Genomic DNA, 20,021 nt, shown 5'->3' with positions numbered 1-20,021 from the left:
TTTAGAAAGAATGATCTATCTTTAAAAAAATCAATATTTTTGCCAGAAATTATGCTTAAATGAAAGTATGTCGTTCTCCAAAGAAAGTGAATTTCAGGAATCTTATTACACCATCCATTTTTAGCCACACAAAAATATATTCAGTGATTTTACACCATGAAATTTCAAGGTGAACGGACTATATTTATTAGCATCATTTTTGGTCTGAGAAGTTTTCTGATTCATCTGGTCCTTAAAAAGAACTTTACATTGGGGGCACCTGGGTGGCTCAGTCAGTTAGGTGTCTGATACTATTTCATGGTGTGAGTTTAAATCCCGTGTTAGGCTCCATTCTGGGCATTGAGCCTACTAAAAAGACAAAACAACAACAACAACAACAACAACCAAAACAACAACAACAACAAAAAAACCCCACCGACTTTGGTTTTAAGTCCACTTAAAATATGTTCCAAAATTACAGAAGTTGAAATGATGCTCTATAAAGCAAATATAGGGACCAGAAAATATGTCACACAAGTATTTAAGCACACATGGCAGAGAGTGTTATTGGATCAGAATAACTTTTCATACCAAATCTAGACATGACCCAAGAATCCCTCTCAATACAATACTTCAGGAACTTAATTTTTTATGTTAATTCATTTACTTCTCTATTCACTTATCCTGACTTTTGTCAGGTACTTTAGGATCTGATGTAGAACAGTGAAGCAAACAAAGTACTTTCTTGTGTGGAGTTTTGACTAAAGTGGGGAAAGACCAGCATTAAACTAATTAAATAGAAAACATTTCAAGTTGTAGGAAATTATACATAACATTTTATTATTTATTTATTTATTTATTTATTTATTTATTTATTTATTTGTTTATTTATTTATTTATTTATTTATGTTTCTATAAAAAGAGGCTAAAGAGAATCGAGAAATCTACCTGACATTTGAACAGGAGCCTAAAGTGAGGAGCAAGCTCAACAAATATACAGGAAAGAGCTTTCCAGCAGAGTGAAGAGTGATTGCAAAAGCTCTGAATTAAGAGCATGCTTGTTGTGATCAAGGATTAATGAGGAGGTAGGGGTAGCTGGACATACATCCACAAATAGTGGCTGTTGTATAGAGGGGTAGCTGGACATACATCCACAAATGTGGCTGTTGTATAGAGACCTGACTATAGGGAGACAAAGATCAAAGCAGATTGACCCATTACCTGATGGTTATGATAATCCCAGCAAAGAAGAAGATAGGCCTAAAGTATGTAATGATGGAGATGGTGAGTCATCATTCAGTTTGGGATTGTTTTTAAGAAGGGTGGGCAGGAAATGTTAAAAAAAAAAATTGGCGGTTTTAGGATGAATGTGTATTTTAGACACTCGTGGAAAGATAGAAAGGGCATTTGTGTATAGGAGTTAAATTTCAAGGGAGAAACATGAGCAGAAACTATAAATTTAGAAGTCCTCCTCATGAAGTTGAAATTCAGAGTCTGGAGATTTCATGAAGGTACCTAGGGACTGAGTGTAGAGAGTGAAGATGAAGTGTTCAAGGAAGAGGTTAAATGTTATGGACCATACATCTGGAGGAAGAACCAATGGAAGAGCCTCTGAGGAAGCAGTTAGTGACATAAGAAGAGAGTTATGAGTGAGACAAAGCTGTGTCCAGAAGCCTACTGAGGCCAGTGTTTAAGAGGGAAGACAGAGGTCAATTCTGTCAAATTCTGCTAAAAAAGTGGAAAAGAGGAAGGCCAACCCATGAAAAGATCATTGATGATTTTAAGAAGAGCAGATTTGGTGGATAAATGGTGAAAAAAGTTCATTGGGTTGGATGGAAGGGAGAGTGAGAGGAGAGGAAACCAGAAACAAGAAGGAGACAACTGTATGAAGTGTTTCCACTGTGAACAAAAGAATTAACTGGGATGGAACATGTATTTTAAGTTGTATGTCATCCTGGATATAAATAGCAGTTTAAAAGTTCATGATGTGTGCATTTTCAATATTACCTGTATTTATAAGCATTATTTTTAGTGCTCAATACCAAATCTTTTATAGCTCCATATTATTTATTTGTGCCACTCCTTATGAAAATAATTAGCTTTAGTGGTTCTTGATAATGTATGATGAACAGTCCTAATTGGGCACAAAGGGGGAATGCCATCTGGTTTTCTTTCTCATAGTCTCTTTAATTGATATTTTTATTATGCATCTATCACATGGACTAAGCCAGTTGAAAGCAATAGCTTTCTTAGTATTCAATAGGAACTCCAAATTAGGAATGTGGGCCCTAGTTTATAGCCACAAAAGTTTTCTATGTGTTGCCCTTTTTAGTAAAACAACATTCTTAAAAAAGATTTCCTCCTCACAGGAAAGACAAGCAACAGTGAAAAAGGAAAAAGGTGGTTCCCAGCAGTCAAACAAAGTGATAGATAAGAACAAAATGCAAAGAGCCAACTCTGTGACGGTGGATGGGCAAGGCTTACAGGTATGACTTTTTAAATCCAAATTTGAGTAGCTTTCATATTTCTTACTTTTATGCTCTTCTATGTTCAGCTATCAACATATTTATTTAATGTGGAGATTAGCTCAGCAGAGGACTCCAGAAAGATCCTTATTAATTTATCAAGATGTCAGTTTTATATGTGATTGACAGAGTGACACTCCAATTACATTAATCACTTCTGATGTTATGTGCATTTGAACTCAAATTGGTAAGAAATCTTTTGCCAATCTAAAGGTTTTGCAAAATCACTAAATATACACATTTGTTATGTGCATATATATTATTTATTTATATTTTATTTTCTCCATATATGTTGTTTATATACTTAGAAGAGTCAATTTAGTTGTAAAAAAATGTCTAGAAAAAATAAAATGAATTTCATGTTGTGGATACCTTTGTTCCTACGTAAATAGTAAAATAAAGGATTTATTAGGATTTATCCATATCTTCTGAAGTTTTAATTCAAAATTGAAACCCCGTATATGTTTCTACTTTAAATAAACATAGGTAGCTCAAAATCATATTTGCAGTACTTTAAAATTCTCTACAATATACCTAGAATCTCTGACATCAGGAGTAAGATTTTTTCAGTCTGCATTTTAAGACACACTGTAGATTGTGTGTATTGCTTTGATTTGCATCTGTTCTTCACTCCAACATAAAAACAATCAGTGAAGTTGCCTGAATCAATGAAATTGTGTTTGATTTTATTTTTGTGTTTTTAACTTTTACATTTCTCTCTTCTAATTTTCCTTTCCTTCTTTAACAATATGCTTCAAGTTTCATGTTCTCCAGGAAATTTACCAACCACTTATCAAAGAAAAATATATTTTGTCACATACTTACCTTTAATATACATAACTTTATATTTCATTTTCATTTATTATTTTACCTATGATACTATGGATTATGTGTCTTATCTCCCTTAATTTGGAAGCAGAGTTCAGAGCACATAGCAGTTGCCTAAATGCATGTTTCTTTATTGTTTTGAGTATCTTATTGAAAGTTTAATAATAATTTCTTAAATATTGATAACCAGATTACTTATTTGTTTTGATCTAATAAAACACATTGCGAATAGAAATATTTTTGAAATGATGGCACAAATTAAGTGATCCTATAAAATTTTTAGAGAAAAAAATCAACATTTATAAATTTAGTACTTCAGTTGCAAATATTGATTAGTTAAATCTTTAGTCACTCTGCATTCCATTGAATTTTAAAATCCAGGTACACTTCACACATGGCTCAACACTTCTCGAGCCATGTATGAAATGGAAGGGAAACATGTACTATTTGTTAAATAGTATATGCTAGACACCATGGTAGTATTTTATGCCTATTAAATAAGTGAATCTTCTCAACAAGCGAGATAAATATTCTTACTTCTCTCAATAAATTATAATAAATAGCATTATTGTCACCACTTTCGAAATGTTCATAGGTAAAGTTATTCCCAGAGCCTCACAGTGAAGTCCGTGGTAAAGCCAAAGTTTAGTGATGACCATCTAACTCTGAGTGTATGGGTTTTACTCCTACAATACTGGGTCTTTTTGGTTAAAAAAAGTTTAACAGGCATAAAAACCTAACTTTCTGATCACTTTGTTCTGACCGCTTGCTTTTCTCTGTAAATGTATTATATCTCTCAAAGAAGATAATAACTTTTTTGTAACTTCCTTTTGCATATGAATTTATCTGGTAAAGTTGTTAGTAAGCACAGGATAGACATCAGCCCTTATAAAAGAGCAGTAAAGAAATACTCTGATTATTATCATCATCATTTTTTTGAATTTTAAATATTGGTTTATAGTCATGTGCAATAATCTGTTTCACCTCAGCAGAATGGACTGAAATATGATACCCATATGTATTCACATAGTTTTGAGGAAAATGTAAAAATGGTAAGAGAATAAATTATTGGATAACTAATACAAAGTACAAAAATAAATAAATTTTGTGGTAATAATCAACTTTAAAATAATAAAGTGGTCATTCTTTATCAGGAAAGGTAAAAAGATATGCCATAAAATTAATTTTTTTGTGTGTTTTAAAAAATGTATACCATGAAAAGCATTGAGTTGCAGCCTGGTTTGCATATAAGTCCGTGACAGAGGAGATCTACACTGCTTAAGACTATTAATCATAGTTAAGCACATTCATCTTACTTCTTTCCAGCTAACCAGCATAATGATCAGGATTATTATTTCTAATTAGAGGAAGTAATAGATCATGTATAACCTTAGGATGAGTCTCATTAATTAACCCAGGTCCTAAGGGACTTCAAATAGAGGTGGTTAGGCACTCTGTCTTTGTCACTGCTCGCACCATAGGTTTACACTTAATACATATGATCAAATGTAATTGAAACTACAGTTTCTAACATGTACAAGATGTAAAAATGAAGATGACTATTCACATGTGAAAAAACAAGTGAAATAGAACCATCGTGTAAACTGTATTAAACTGAAGTTACCTTGTCCCTAATTATTCTCTGAGAAGGATTTACAAATAAAAGGGTCACTTGACGATCAAAAAAGTCTAGTTTGTAGTACTCTTTACACTAGAAAAAAGAAGGAGCCTTTATACTTAAACACATAAAACTGAGCCAGTGCCATCCCCTACCACAGCTGCTTCTCCCTATTCTTATTGTCTTACTTATTTGCAATATCTCATTCTAATGCTCACCAAGACTTTAAATCTATCTATCTATCTATCTATCTATCTATCTATCTATCTATCATCTATCTATATCTCTATCTCTGTATGTCACCATGTGTACTATATACAACTATATAATATCTGTATACAATTAATTCCTTTTATTTGATTGATGTATGTGTGTGTGCGAGTATATGTGTGTACATGTGTGTGCCCCTTGATGACTTTAGGATCCTCAAGCAGCTTAGCTCTTCCATAATAAGCTCTTCATTGTCATTTTAACTCTCTAAGTCCATAGTTATTATTCTACACTTTAATATAACAACCTTTAAACTGAGTTCCCGTTACCAACTTATGATGTGCTAGATTGTAAATAATAAGGAAAAAAATGGAGCTCATTTTTTTGAAGCTCAGTAGTAAGTGGCAGGACTGAGAGAGTTGTCTCTAATTTTAAGTAACATGGTCAGATTGGGCCTCATTATAATGTGATATTTGATTAAAGACTTAGTTGAGGCCTTTGGTCTATGGATATCTAGGTGATGGGCAGCACTGAGATAGGGGCATGCCTAGTAAGTTCTTGGATCAGCAAGAACAACTGCATGGTTGAAGCATGAGGAAGAGTACTTTAGAGAAGTAATGGGAACTAGATACTACAGAGCGTTCAAGGCCTATATAAGAACTCTTATTTTCCATCTGAGAGAGATGGTGAGATACAACATGATCCCGACTTAAATGTTGAAAGGCTTACCCTTGTTGAGGTTAGATTGTTAGGGAGCATAGAGTCAAGTCTGGTAATGGCCCCCAGTTATTTAGGGTTTATAGGATGGGGGCATATTCAGTGTAGAGAAAGGGAGGTAAAGAGATGGATTATCCACATATTTTGAAGACAGAACCAACAGGATGTGCTGATAGATTGGAGATAGGGTTTATTAGAAAGAGAGAAACTAGGGACATCTCTAAAGATATTTGGCCCATTCACCTGAAATGATGAAGTTGCCATTGATGAAGATAAAGAAGGGTCTGGACAAATAGGTTTTGGAGAGAAATTTCTGTTGCTGTTAGACATCTAAATGGAGATTTTAGGTAGACAGACAGATATGTGAATCTAGAATTCAGGGCAAAGGATAGATATAAATTTGGACGTGAAAGGCATATTGGCAGCACTTAAAACTATCAGATAAAATGAGATTACCGAGAGAGAATGTATAGATTAAGGATTGTTAAACTGAGACCCAAAGCCAGTTTTTTTATGCCTCAAGCAGAGCAACTTGCTCTTCATCTGTCTTATATACTGTTCCACTTCAGATTATTTCAAAAGCTGTGTAGATATTTACTTCCAAATACAAATAGGTTTAGGCAGACAAATGTTTTTATGTATGTTTTAGCTTTCCCTTCCATTCCACCAAAAGCTGTAACAAAAAGGGTATAATATTTAAGGATGGCAGTAAGTCATGTTCAAAATGACAGGATTTTACATCTTATTTCAAAATTTTATATGAAATAAAAATAGAAAATTCATCACAGTAAAGACTACATTAGATATAGTTCAAAGAGAATTAGTAAACTTGAACATATGATTGATTTATTACTGTTATTTAATTACTGGGTCCTATGCAAGTTTTACTAGTTGTCCCAGTAATGACTTATAACAAGAGCAGGGAGTACAGAATCGTGTTAACTTTCTGGTTTTGATAGTTGTGCTGTGTTTATGTAAGAGAATGTTCCTATATATAGGCTATCCTAAAGTAAACAGGAGTGATAAAAAATGACATTTTGGCATCTTAGTTTCAAGAGGTTCAGGGAAAAAATGTTATCTGAACAGTCCTTTTAACTTTCTCTGTAAATTTGAAATTGTTTTAAATTATACAAATAAAAATATCACTTCAGAATATAAACAAATATTGTTGGATATTTCCATAAAACTTTATTCATCAAAATCAGATATACCAAATTTAAGAAACCAAGAAAAATTTGTATTCTTTTAACCTACTTGTTATTTTAGATATATGTGATTTACATTATAATAAAAATTAGCTCTGCTAGACTGAGTTCTGTAAGTTAGTTCTTACCTGGTTTTGACCTCTCTGAAAAACAAAATCTAGAATTAAATAGATTGAATTAAATAATTGAAATATCACATCTAGTAATGCCTATGTATTTTTCCCTTATCTCAGACTCTTTAGGTTACAAAAGGATTAACTGAAAATGATTATGCCCCTACTCAGTAAGGAGAATAACATAAAGTAAAATAAAATGAAATACAGATTCTCTTTGGGGATTTTGGTATTAAGTTTTTGTTCTTCACTCAGGGTCTAGAATTATTTTCCAGTTTGATGAAGTATAAAATTTCTATGCCTGGTTCCATCTGTGTTCAATTCTGTGCCCTTGTGGGTCTTGAGCTTCATACCAGTTACAATTAGGTTCTGCAGCATGTAACAGGGAAACAACAAAAACAAAACATAACATTGGTTTAGACAAGATAGCCATAAATTTTTCTCTCATTTAAATAAAGTCCAGAAGTAGATCTCTAGAAATAGGGCTAATAAGACAGTTCCAGATTTTTATCAGGGTTGGTGCTCTTTCCTGTCCTCCATTTGTGGTATCTTCAAGGCCACCTCATTATCAAAGATGATGGCTGGTCCTTAAAATATTGAATTTCATGCTGGTATCCAGAAGATGACTAGAAGTTCTCACTCTTCCTGTTTAAAGAGCATATCTTGAGTTTTCATAAAACACCTCTGTAGTAGTCAAATTGGGCTATAAGCATAAATTATTATAGATGGGTGGCTTAAACAACAGGTATTTATTTATCACAGTTCTCAAGGCTGGAAAGCTCAAGATCAAGGTGACGGGTTAAATTTTCTTATGAGTTCTATTCTCTTGGCTTACAGGTGGCAGTCATCTCTCACATGACCTTCTTTTTGTGGTGCACAGATGCAGGGATAGATCTTTCTTTATAAGGGCACTACTACTATCTGAAGCTCCCACTCTCATGACTTCATCTAACATTCCTTGCTTCCCTGTCTTCAAATACTATCACACTGGGGAATAGGATTTCAACATAAAATTTGGGGAAACACAATTCAGTCCATAGAAATTTCCAATTATAGACAAATAGACAAAATATAGACACATTTTTTTCTACTTAGACTATTTATTTGCATTTTTATATGGCAAGACACCAAAAGTCACACCTTCTTAAAGGTATTTAAAAGAAATCCGTATTTAAATTCTGCAAAGAATAGCAACAGCTTCCAAAATACAGTTGTGATGGGAGGGGCCAATCTTTCAAAGTTACCCTTTGCTCAGGGTTCTTTTACTAACTGTAAAGAGGAATATGAAGAGTAAGTGATAGTAGCAGTCTTCAACAATAAGTCGTTTCTCCTTCCTTCAGGAGTATTGGCGCACAGAGTAGCTGTTTATTTTTAGGTTGACAGACTTGAAAATGACTATGTGATACTGCAGGTTTCATGCTGTCAAATTAAAAAAATTCCATCTTTGGCCTTATGGCTCCCAAATTTACTCTGCTGGATTGGCTGGCTGGTTGGCTGGCTGGATTTCTTTCTTTCTTTCTTTCTTTTTTTCTTTCTTTCTTTCTTTCTTTCTTTCTTTCTTTCTTTCTTTCTTCTTTCTTTCTTCTTTCTTTCCTCTTTTCTTCCTTTTTTTTTCAATATTTTATTTATTTATTTAGAGAAATAGAACAGGAGCCAGGAAAGGAGCAGAAGGCGAAGGACAATCAAGGAGCCAGATGTGGGGCTTGATCCCAGGACGCTGAGACCATAACCTGAGCCAAAGGCAGATGCTTAACTGACTGAGTCACCCAGGGGCTCCATGGATTGGCCTTTATTTGATAAATAATTATTATGCCTTTAAATATTCTAGTAAATATGTATTTCTGAAAGGCATTCCAAAGCATATTTTCAAATAAATTGTAAATATTGAACCCAGTGTGAATTTAATATAATCTATTTTAATTGAATGATAAGCTGAATGTTGAGTTTAGGGAAGATCATCCTAATGTGAGTTTGGGTTCAGATTTAATGTTTTCCTCAGAAACCTTTACTTACCTTGAGATTCTTACCTTTCTTTAAAAATAAGGAATAACAATTCCTTATTTAAGTGCAAAAATCAACTAAAATCCACATGTGTTAACATAACTCTTTTTGCAAGTGCAAACTTCAGGCGTTCTATCTGATTTTATAATTATATGAAAAAATAAAGAAATTTGAATTACAAGTCTTTAGATCAAGTTATGTTTTGGTGTTTCTTTATTTTAGCTTTTAAATGAGGGGAGAAGGGCAGACATTACAAGTCAGTAGCTTAACCTAGTAGGTACTTTCTATATATTAATTGACTGAGCACATTTGGTTCCGGAGAGAACTGGGATGTTAACACAAATCTGTCTTACTTCCTAACTGAATTAGAACCAAACTAGGAACAAGGAACCTTTGTTCTCTTTACAGAGGAAGGTAAAACAGACAATAGGCTATAATGACAAGTAGAATAAGAGTAGAAAAATTAAGAATATTTTACTAAGGTTTCTTCTATAACTAATATGAAGATTTTAATATTTCCCTAGTGCCTATATTCTTATTAGAAAAATTACATTTCACCTAAGATTGGAGGAAAATATATTAGAAGAATATTTTATGTTGTTTAAACAAACAGGAAGAAAGGACATCATATGGTTAAATGGTTGTTTTTAATTACATATTTAAGAGTACTTTCAAAGAGAAAAAATCATAGCAATAAAGGATACCTTTAATCTACATTTAAAAAACAAACTGATATAGAACTTTTCAACTTAATCTTAAGAGGGCTCCAGTAGTTGTATACTTTGTTACTAAATATTTTTTGTCAAACTGTTTTTAGATGGTGGTAGATTGAATAGGAACACTTGTATTTAAGAGTCTATCTATTAACATTAAATTCAGGTAAAATGTCAGAGTTCTTCCCTACCATCCTATCAAAACCAACTTTTCCTCCTCACACCAATAAAGAGCTATCATTTAAAAAATTTATTTCCTTTCATGGCATGTTTCACTGCTAACTGTATATGTGTTTGTTTTTTTGACTATTTCTCTACTAGAATATAAGCTCCACTAGGACAGACATTTTTTTCTTGTTCAATCAAGAAATCAGTAGTGACAAAAGCAGTGCATGACTCAGAGTAGGAGCACAGTCAATTTATGAATTCCTGTTTAGCAAAGAGACTCAAATAACTTGTCCTCTACTCTCCATGCAGGGAAAGAATACATTGAGGAAACATTGTGCAGAGGGGGACAGTTAGGCTGAAAGAGACTTCAAACCATATTATTGAGATTCTAATTGACAAGTCATTGGGTAGATGGATTCCACAATTGTCACAAAGCTCTAAAGTAGGTGTCATCTGTAAAGTCAGGGCCTCTATCATCTTATCTCTTTCTTCTAATCTTTTTCTCCCCACCATATTCTGCTTTATTCTGGCTGCCCCACAAATCGTACCTTTTGTTTTTGTCTCATGGCTATTCAAACACCAATCTGTCTTTATAGCTGCCTTCCTATCTGCCCTATACCTAACTAGACCCTACCTCTCTTTGTGGAATGAGTATGCCTATTAATGTACATAGTCAAAGCATAGGGATTGAGTTGCTAAATAGATCTGTCTATCCATCCATATTACAGAATTTAAGAGACATATTCTTGAAGTTAATTGGTATTTCATGAATTATAAATAACAAGCGTTCTCTTCAGACATAATGGGAATAATGTGTCCATCTATCCAACTTTTCTTCTAGATTACTCCTGTTCCTGGTACTCATCCGCTTTTAGTTTTCGTGAACCCCAAAAGTGGTGGGAAGCAAGGAGAGCGGTATGTTTTTAGAAATCAGTGTATTTTCCGTGTCATCTGTATGTAAAAAGATAAACTAAAATTACAAGATAAAAACATTTTAAAACATTTTTCCCTATGGTTTACAATTTTAATGTGAAATAAATAATTCTACATCTATATGTAATATATTGATAGGATCTCTCCTTATTTTTACTGTTCAAATATTAATATAATAATGGCCTTTGTATTATCATAGCTTGGGTATCTGAATTCTCTTTACCCTACCTATTGCACCTAGACCTTAGCAAAGAGCTTTGCATACAACATGGCTCCATAAATACTGTTGCATTAAAATTGGTTCTCTAAATGGTCAACATGGTGACTTCAAGTAATTCATCATTCAGTAGTGAGGAACAGAATTTATGTCCAGCTTCTAGACAAATTACATTATAATGATTTTCTGCATGTGTGTTTTTGGAGTATATGATGCTGTATATCCTGGAGAAGCACAATATATTTAATCTGAATTATAATGAGCTGTATTATCAGGTATCACAATATATTGGCAGACAACACAAAATTTCCATTTTTGTAGTAAATTAGTGATTAAATCATAAGATTTAAAAAAATTAGAAAATCGCAACACTGAAGAGTAAATTTTATGTCCTTTTTAAAAGAGGTGTCAGAAAAATGCAGTTGCACTTGCTTTAATAATTTCTAGAAATCTTTACTAATCTCATTCCAAAAATGAACAAATAAAAGCATTCATATAAACACTATGATAATAAAGCAGAAATTTCCATTGTGGTTCATCAAATAATGAAATTGAAAGTTGAAATGTTTTCATGATAAGTGGAATTTTATAATTTCCTTCCCTACTATCTAACTTCACAGCTTTTTCAATGAAATGAATATTACTATTCATTTTCCAATAAACAAAATATTATTTCTGCTTAGAATTTTTTTCCTTTATTAACATAGAGTTGCATATTTTTTATTGTGCTAAACATGATAGAAATTATTTTATTTTTATTTTTTTTATTTTTTATTTTTTGATAGAAATTATTTTAAATAATTAGTGGCTTAATTAGAAATATTTATATTGTTTTATTTAAGGGAATAGTTGCTTCACTTTTACAGATACAAAAATAGTAATTTCATAATAATGCTAAAATTATTTTCTCCTTTACTATGTATAGTCTGTCCACTTTATATGTTATGGATATTTAGGAAAAAAGTAAAGTCTTCACACAGAATTAGATAAGAATTAAATTCATGTTGGAATTTAGAGACAAATGAAGTATCAAGAGAAAGAAAGAAAAGGTATATTTTCAAAAGGAAAACATTCCCTTTGAATAAGAACATGGATCATGCAGGATGACCCATACCGAATATCTGACTTTCCCTCCTCCCATTAAGAAAAAAAAAAAACAAACAAACATAGAAACACTAAAGTCATAAGTAAATTAAACTTAATGGGGGGGAGGGATGATACTTGAGTACTTTTATATGTACACCCATATATGTTTTGTTCTTTATACATAAATAGGGACCAATCAAAGGAAATGTAAATATGTATACTTGTGAAGGAAATCTATTAAGAGTGCAATGTAAATCTTTCTGAATGAGTAAAAGTCATCTTTCACAAAAAATGATATTCCATTCAAGATTTCCTTTGAAAATATTTGTGTTTCCTGACGTTGATATGTTAGATAAGTAGCAAAAGGTTACAAAATTATATATTCACACCAAGTTTCCCATACTGGTCAATAGGTGTAAACATGTTCACGTAGTGTTCATTCATTCAAACAGCAACATCTGAATGAATCCAAACTCACAAGCAGATATACCACAAATCACAAGGTGAATGCTAAACTAGAAATGTTTAAAATAAAGGTGCTGTGGAAGTTCAGAAGAAGAAATGGCTATCTGAAGACTGAGAAGTCTTTGGACAAGAGGTAGCTTTTGAGTTGATGTAAGTAGATGTTTTCCAGCTGAAGGAAAGAAGGATTTGTGAAAGGGTGTAGTGTTTTTTAGGGAACCAGGAAATAATCCCTGAGCTTAAAGTTTAAGGAAAAAGAAGGTGAAAAGACAAGGTATAACCTATTTTAAATATAATAAAACATCTTTTAGGATAAATAACTTAACCAGCACTATGTAAGAGTGCTGGATAGGTAAGAATTTTATGGAGCTAATGAGAGAGCTTGAAAGCCTGAGCAAAGGCAGTGAGATATAATTGCCAAGTTTAATAGACATTACTGTTAGAAGGTGGCAGGACTGTTCTCCAATCAGGGTCAGGTGCTGCGGAAAAAGAAGTACTGAGCATGACTCATGAACTTTCTTGAGACAGTAGCTCATATAGTTAATAGAAACCTAGAATGTGAGGTTATTGCAGTTTTGGGAGTCAGGTGATATAACAGATACTATGTAGTAAATTTGGGCAGTTTCTATCAGTAAAGATAGTATGAATGTACTTGTAAAATATATGGTAATATTTTTACATTGATTAAAAACTAACTTTTAAAAACTAAATATATTCCTTCATTTTTAATATCTCGTCTAAGAATACCAATATAGGATGTGTATCTACTTAGAAATATTTGTGTTGCATTTGTTGTACAATGATTGATTTCTTTTAGAAAAAAATGAATTATTTAATATGTGCTTGTTGAAATAGTTTAGCAATTGTGTGAACTGACTTATCAGATGATTGCTTATGTGAAATAATTAAGCAGATGAGGTCACAGTCTCTGATTGCATACATACATACAACATGCACAGTTCCATTTTATATGTGGGATAGTTTTCATCTTGATTAGATTGACCCAATAACCTGTTAACTTCACAAGGATCAATTAGGAGAAGGTATGTAAGTAATTTAATTCTGATATTTTTAAAAAATATATTTGAAATCTAATTAGCTAAATAATATTCAAAAGCATGATAAAGAATATTCTAAATGCGTATGCATGTTTAGAATGCAAATATCATTATTTCTAATTTCTAAGCTTTATTGCCTTTTATAATGGCTACTAAGCCTCTTTTTCAAAGAACCATAAGTTCTTATTGAATACTTCTAATATTACCAGTCTAAATTTTATCAAATATATTTAGTTACAACCATGCATATAATTAAAAGATTAAGAGGTGCTACTTATTTAAAAATTGGGGAGTATCACTAAATTTCTTTTTCTTGTCTTCCCATGTTTTCATCTTTATAGAATTTATAGAAAATTCCAATATCTACTAAATCCTCGTCAGGTTTACAGTCTTTCTGGGAATGGACCAATGCCAGGGTAAGTCCAAGCATAATCATAATATCATTACATCGACTCATTTAATATTAATTAATAAAATAAGCAGCTTGATGTACCTAGAAATAATGTTATTTGAATACAACAGCCAGATTATTATACATAAAAACATTGAGCATCAACCATATAAAAGTAACCAGTGCAGATGCTATATTTCAGAATAGCCTGTTTCAACCAGATGTTTTTCCCTTCTAAGTATCGTGAAGTACTGCTACTATGCTATTACTTCTACTACTACTACTACTCACACAAACACACTCGCTGTGTACTTAAACATCCAAACCAACTGTTTGCAGAACCACTCCCTCTTTTTTTTTTTTTTTAAATACAGAATGAGGATCTACTATAGAGGAAAAGCTGGTTAACAAAGAATAGAAATCATAGTATTTTTTCATTTACTACTCACAAAATCTAGTGACCATCACTCTTTTACAAGATATTTTATTAATAGGCAAGACATAGCAAAATAAATTTATTCTTTCCAGCAGAAACAATGTACTTTTAATATCACAAGTATATACTGAAATCAATCGTCATTAATTTAGCCTCGTTAACTAACCAATATCATCTTCCACTGACCTGTTTTCTGTCAACTCGAATAAACATTAGATCAGATGAAGTAGAAAGAAGCTCTAAAGTGCTTACATGAGCTTCTTTATAAACAACAACAACAAAAACAGCAAAAAAAAAAAATCAGTGTAATTAAAATAAGTTTTCTAGGTTATTCTCAGAAACTAGAAGCCAGATATTGAAATTGGATTCTTTTAAATGCTCAGAACAAAATGTATACCATTGTGTCTAATGTTAAATAAATGTAAATAAAATACAATTAATTAGCACAGGCTCTCATATATTCATCTCTTTCTTTCACTCCCTGCTACCTGCTGGCCAGTGCCAGCAGAGCAGCTATCTGTAGTACACCCTTGCTGTACAAGGCAGGATCATCATAAGCAGTTAGTTCAGAACAATGTCTTTGTCAAGTTCCAGACCCCAGAATCTAAAGGATCATGATCAGATTATTGGCTATTGAGCCACACGCAGAAAGTCCCAATCTAGATAAAGCAAAAACCAAAAAAGTCCCAATCTAGATAAAGCAAAAGTAAAACCTTTATGTTAACACAGAAACTTAGTCAGGATGGCTCTTTTTCTTATTCTTCAATATTCTCTGAATTTCAAAGCAGTAGCTCTTATTCTGTTTAAGCAATGATGTATTCAAAAGTTTAGCTATTCCAGGACCTCTGTAGTTCTATTCAGACCAATAAATCCAGGATTTTCCCATATTTCATAATTAAATGCAATGCCTACTGAACTTTATTATAAGCCTATGTGTCTTCTTGGTCTTTTTCTGTAAAATGAGAAAAATATTACCTATTTTATAGGATAGTTGTGAAGTTAAATGGGATCATTCCTATGAAGCATATAAAATATGCTTATTACATATGTCCTAAATTAATGTTCATTATTATCAATACTATTTATAGTAATATCAGTTGATAATTACATGTTTATAGCTCTATGTAAATATACTGCAATAATATTGACTTTAGCCTTGTTTTCACCATTTCATTTTTTCCCACTCTATAAATATGTATCACATGGTTGCTTACACTCTCTCAATTTTAGGCATCCTATTATCCTGTACTCTATTTTAATACATTGAAAAAATAAAAGTGATATATATGTACTTGAGAAAATCCACACTACAATAAGTATCATTTAGTAAGTAAGTTAAAGGCCTCCCTTGAAGCACTAACACTCCTCAGATAATAGCACTGCAAATTGTTTGTGTTTATTATACCAGAACTCCTTATATGAACATAAAACCTCCTGTGTATATGTGATATTTTTAAATATAATGTATTCATGTGTATAATGCATTCATACACACATGCATATGTATATTATATAAATAAGTAGTTTTTTATATAATTTGAAGTATCGATCTTTTATTGCTCTGCATCTTGTTTTTTTTTTTTAACTCAAAAGTGTATGATGGATATTTTTTGAGTCCAGATATTGATCAGTTTGATTATTTTTAAGAGCTGCACTATATTCCATAGTTTTGTTAGCTATTGAATTATTGATAAGCATTGAGATAGTCTGTACTTTTAAATTATTATCAAATATTCAAAGTTAATGTTTATCAATGTATTTGTTTCTCAAAAGCATGTTCAAATGTTTTCATCAAATAGGTTGATATAGGTAGGATTGCTTGATTGAGAATATTTTCCATTTTAATTGTGTAAGGTTCTGCCAAAGTTCTAATAAAAAAAATTTTGAGTTGAATTATAATCCCAGAAATAGCATATAAGGCTTATTTCCCCCCAGTATTCTTTAACTCGATTATCTTCAGTAATTTCAATTTTTTAATGTGATAGGTGAAAATATACTTGAGAATAAAAAAATAAATATATTTGTATTCACATGTCTTTGATCAATTATAAAGCATAACATGGCATTAATTAGATATGCTTTTCTATAAACAACAGAAATCTGCTCTGGCTTAGTATCCAATATAAAGTACCATTATGAAGTTACTCCTAGATTTAGTAGAAAAATAAAGAACTATTTCAGTAAGGATAGGATCAGGACAATATGAGGAAATGGAGTAGTAGGAATAAAAGGACAAAGTCCATGGTAGTTTTTGCTGAGAGGAATTGATTCCAGTTGCTTTTGGTATTCTTATTTCTCTGCTCAGCACTCAGATCGCAGGGAGAAGTATATTTACTGGTTTCTCTTATTTCCCACACCACAGCCTTTGCTTATTTAGGATGAGGGATCTTGACTGATAGTCCTGGCAAGGTTTGTTCCCTCAAAGATATACAAAGGTGCTAAAATCCAAGGATGAATTCTTGAAGGAAATAAACAATAGGTGTTCAGCATAATCCAGCCATAGGGATGTCCAATATCTCTTCTTTTCTGATCATAACAATTGAAAAACAGAATTATACTAGTCATTATATTGCTACTACCAAATGTACAACTGAAAACACACAGTCTCCTAAATTGTAGACACCCTAAATTTTCATACAGTTACTATATCCAGTTCCAAGTCCGGGTTTGCTGGAAACATCTGTGGAGATGACTATTTTCTCCTCAGTCTCCATACATTTGGGCTTAAGATACAGAAATGTAATGAGAAAATTAAAGATTTAACTGCAAATATGAATTTAATTGATTGATGATTTTAATTCATTCTTTATGAATGAAACACGTGTAAAGTCTGTGGCCTTGGTTTTACAACTGGTTGGAAGTTGTAGCTGAAACTTAAAATATTTCTGCTGCCTAAACATTTTTACCCAGTGCAGTGACCTGTTTATAACTGATCGTCCTGAGACTTTGGTAGTATTATTTGCCTAGGGCTGAATTAGTCCCTCATTTACCTTTACTGAAAGGCATGGTGGTACATGGCAGTATTAGAGTTATTATCAAATATTTCCAGGTCTCCTCCCAGGCACTTGATTTTATTTAACTTCCTTTAACTGTAGCAATTTAGAGTGTTTATATGGCTCTCTCACAATAAACTATAGGCAGAAAGTAGATTTTCCGTGTTTTATCTTTTGCCGCAGTAACCAGCAGTAATTCAGAGATTGCCTCTTTTGTTAACTGGGATCACAGAGTGAAGAGAGGTAGAAAGGCCTCCTCTTCCCACACACCACTATACCCATGATCCCCAAAGAATGAGGGCTAAATAAACCTCTGTAAGGTTAGGCCCCTATGATTTTTGTTGTTATATATTAACCTAGGCTTTCATGGTAAACCAATGCTAGAAGGAGAGATCCTATTACAATTCTCTATTCCCATTGTATAGCAGCAAACCTAATCTTTTTTCTTTCCTTTTTTTTTTTTTTTTTTTTTGCTTGTTTACCTAGTGCTTTGAAAAGCCTGAAAAATGTCTTGGTGTCAGTTTTAGCTACTAACTCAATGAAAACTTTATTGTCTCATATGGCAGCATTCTTCACTTTGGTGTTAAATCATGTAAACCATAGTAACTAAAAATCAAGGAGGTGGGAAGCAAAATTTTGAAAGTAGATGTATTAGTCAGTGTTCTTCAGAGAAGCAGAACCAATAGGTCATATATAGAGAGATGTATTATAAGGAATTGGCTTATATGTTACTGGGGACCGGCAAGTACAAAATCTATAGAATCAATGTTTCAGTTTGAATCTAAAGGTTGGCAAGCTATTTTAGAACCAGAAAGAGCCAATGTCCTAGTTTGAAGGCATCAAGCTAAAGAGTTCTCTCTTTATGGAGTGGGGTAAGTCTTTTATTCTATTTTGACCTTCAGCTGATTGGATGGGGCCCACCCACATATTGGAGGGCAATCTCCTTTACATGGTTTACCAAATTAAGTGTAAATCTCATCTAAATATACCATCACAGAAACACACAGAATAATGTTTGGTCAATTATCTGGTCACCTCATGGACCAACCACGTTGACACATAAAATTAACAATCACAATGTGTATTAAATGTAATTGTAATTTCCATCACCCAAACTTTACCTTTTGGCCCCAGAACCATGTTTTTTCCTGACACGAGTAAGCAGCATCATATAGTTTAGAGCACATGCTACGTGGCTTGTAGAACACCATTTAAGTATTACCACTGATTCAGTGACTGAATCCTTAGTAGGCTATTTCAGTTATACTGACTAACTGCCTCTGCCTGATAAAACACAAGAGAAGACTTTTAAGTCTTGGGAGGATCGACCCACTGTCTTTCTTCCTTCTCAGTGAAAGAAACTTTTTGAAAGGAGACAACAGTGTGAGACATTATGATAGTGTCTAAATCATTCAATAAATCAATTGCTATGACATTGACAAGATATAATGGGAAGGAAAAGTAAATCCAATTACTAGAATAAATGTCTAGTGCAGTGAGACAAAAGGCTTCAGTTGCAGTTATGAAAAGGATCAGGTTATTTAGACTGTCCCTAAATAGTTGGCTGAGTCCCTAAAGTAAATCAACATATTGGAGTTTACTTATTGGTTTCTTTGATGACAACTGAGCACTCCAGAGTCAGTAACTACCCTTCTTGTTGAAAATAAATTAGTGTTATTTCTTCCATAGCCTCTCTCTTTTTTAAAATAACTTTGTTTTAGATTTTATTTATTTATTCATGGGAGACACACAGAGAGAGGCAGAGGGAGAAGCAGGCTCCTTGCAGGGAGCCCGATGAGGGACTTGATCCTGGGACTCCAGGATCACGCCCTTGGCCAAAGGCAGATCCTTAACCACTGAGCCACCCAAGCATCCTCCATAGCCTCTCTTCCTACCAATATGAACTAGAGCCTTTTTTTTTTTTTTTTTTTTTTTGCATGCTCACTAGGAGTAACTAAGAAAAAATGCTGATGGGGATTCCTTTGGGTCATTTATAGTCCCAACTATGGGTTCATCCTGAGCAGTTCGCTTATATAAGCTTTTCTTTTAGCACTAATTATCCATTCTTGTTCTTTCCGAGTCCCTCAAAGTATAAGCTATATTATTAGCCAGTACTGTTGCATTGGTGTATTTCATAAACTCTGAACATCAAGTAGACAACAAGTTTTACTGGTTAAAATCCTGCCCCCTGGTCAATTGGTCTTCTTTCCTGTCCTCCCTATATACTCCCAGTATAGCTGTGCTGGCACAGCAGTCTGCTACTTCTCGTATGTCATAGAGGGGCAATGGTAAACCATTTTTTTTTTCCTTACGGAGTGAGAATAAAAAAAAATCTCTGTGAGGACATAGGTATGGGTTGAAGCAGTGG

The 20,021-nt window shown here is 32.8% G+C and overlaps 1 protein-coding gene across 8 annotated transcripts in view; it reads left to right on the top strand.

The window, feature by feature from the left end:
* Positions 1-20,021, top strand: part of DGKB (diacylglycerol kinase beta) — a 695,350-nt gene that overhangs the window by 249,887 nt on the left and 425,442 nt on the right. For all 8 annotated transcript variants that reach the window (XM_025464249.3, XM_025464247.3, XM_025464246.3 and 5 more), the window contains 3 exons: positions 2,349-2,465; positions 10,919-10,992; positions 14,175-14,249. In XM_025464249.3, the coding sequence (XP_025320034.1) occupies positions 2,349-2,465; positions 10,919-10,992; positions 14,175-14,249 (266 nt within the window). The remainder of the gene's footprint in view (positions 1-2,348; positions 2,466-10,918; positions 10,993-14,174; positions 14,250-20,021) is intronic.

Source organism: Canis lupus, chromosome 14 (assembly GCF_003254725.2).
Source record: "Canis lupus dingo isolate Sandy chromosome 14, ASM325472v2, whole genome shotgun sequence".
Classification (NCBI taxonomy): domain Eukaryota; kingdom Metazoa; phylum Chordata; class Mammalia; order Carnivora; family Canidae; genus Canis; species Canis lupus.
The sequence above is the reverse complement of the archived record's forward strand: the minus strand, read 5'-3'. Positions and strand labels throughout refer to the sequence as shown.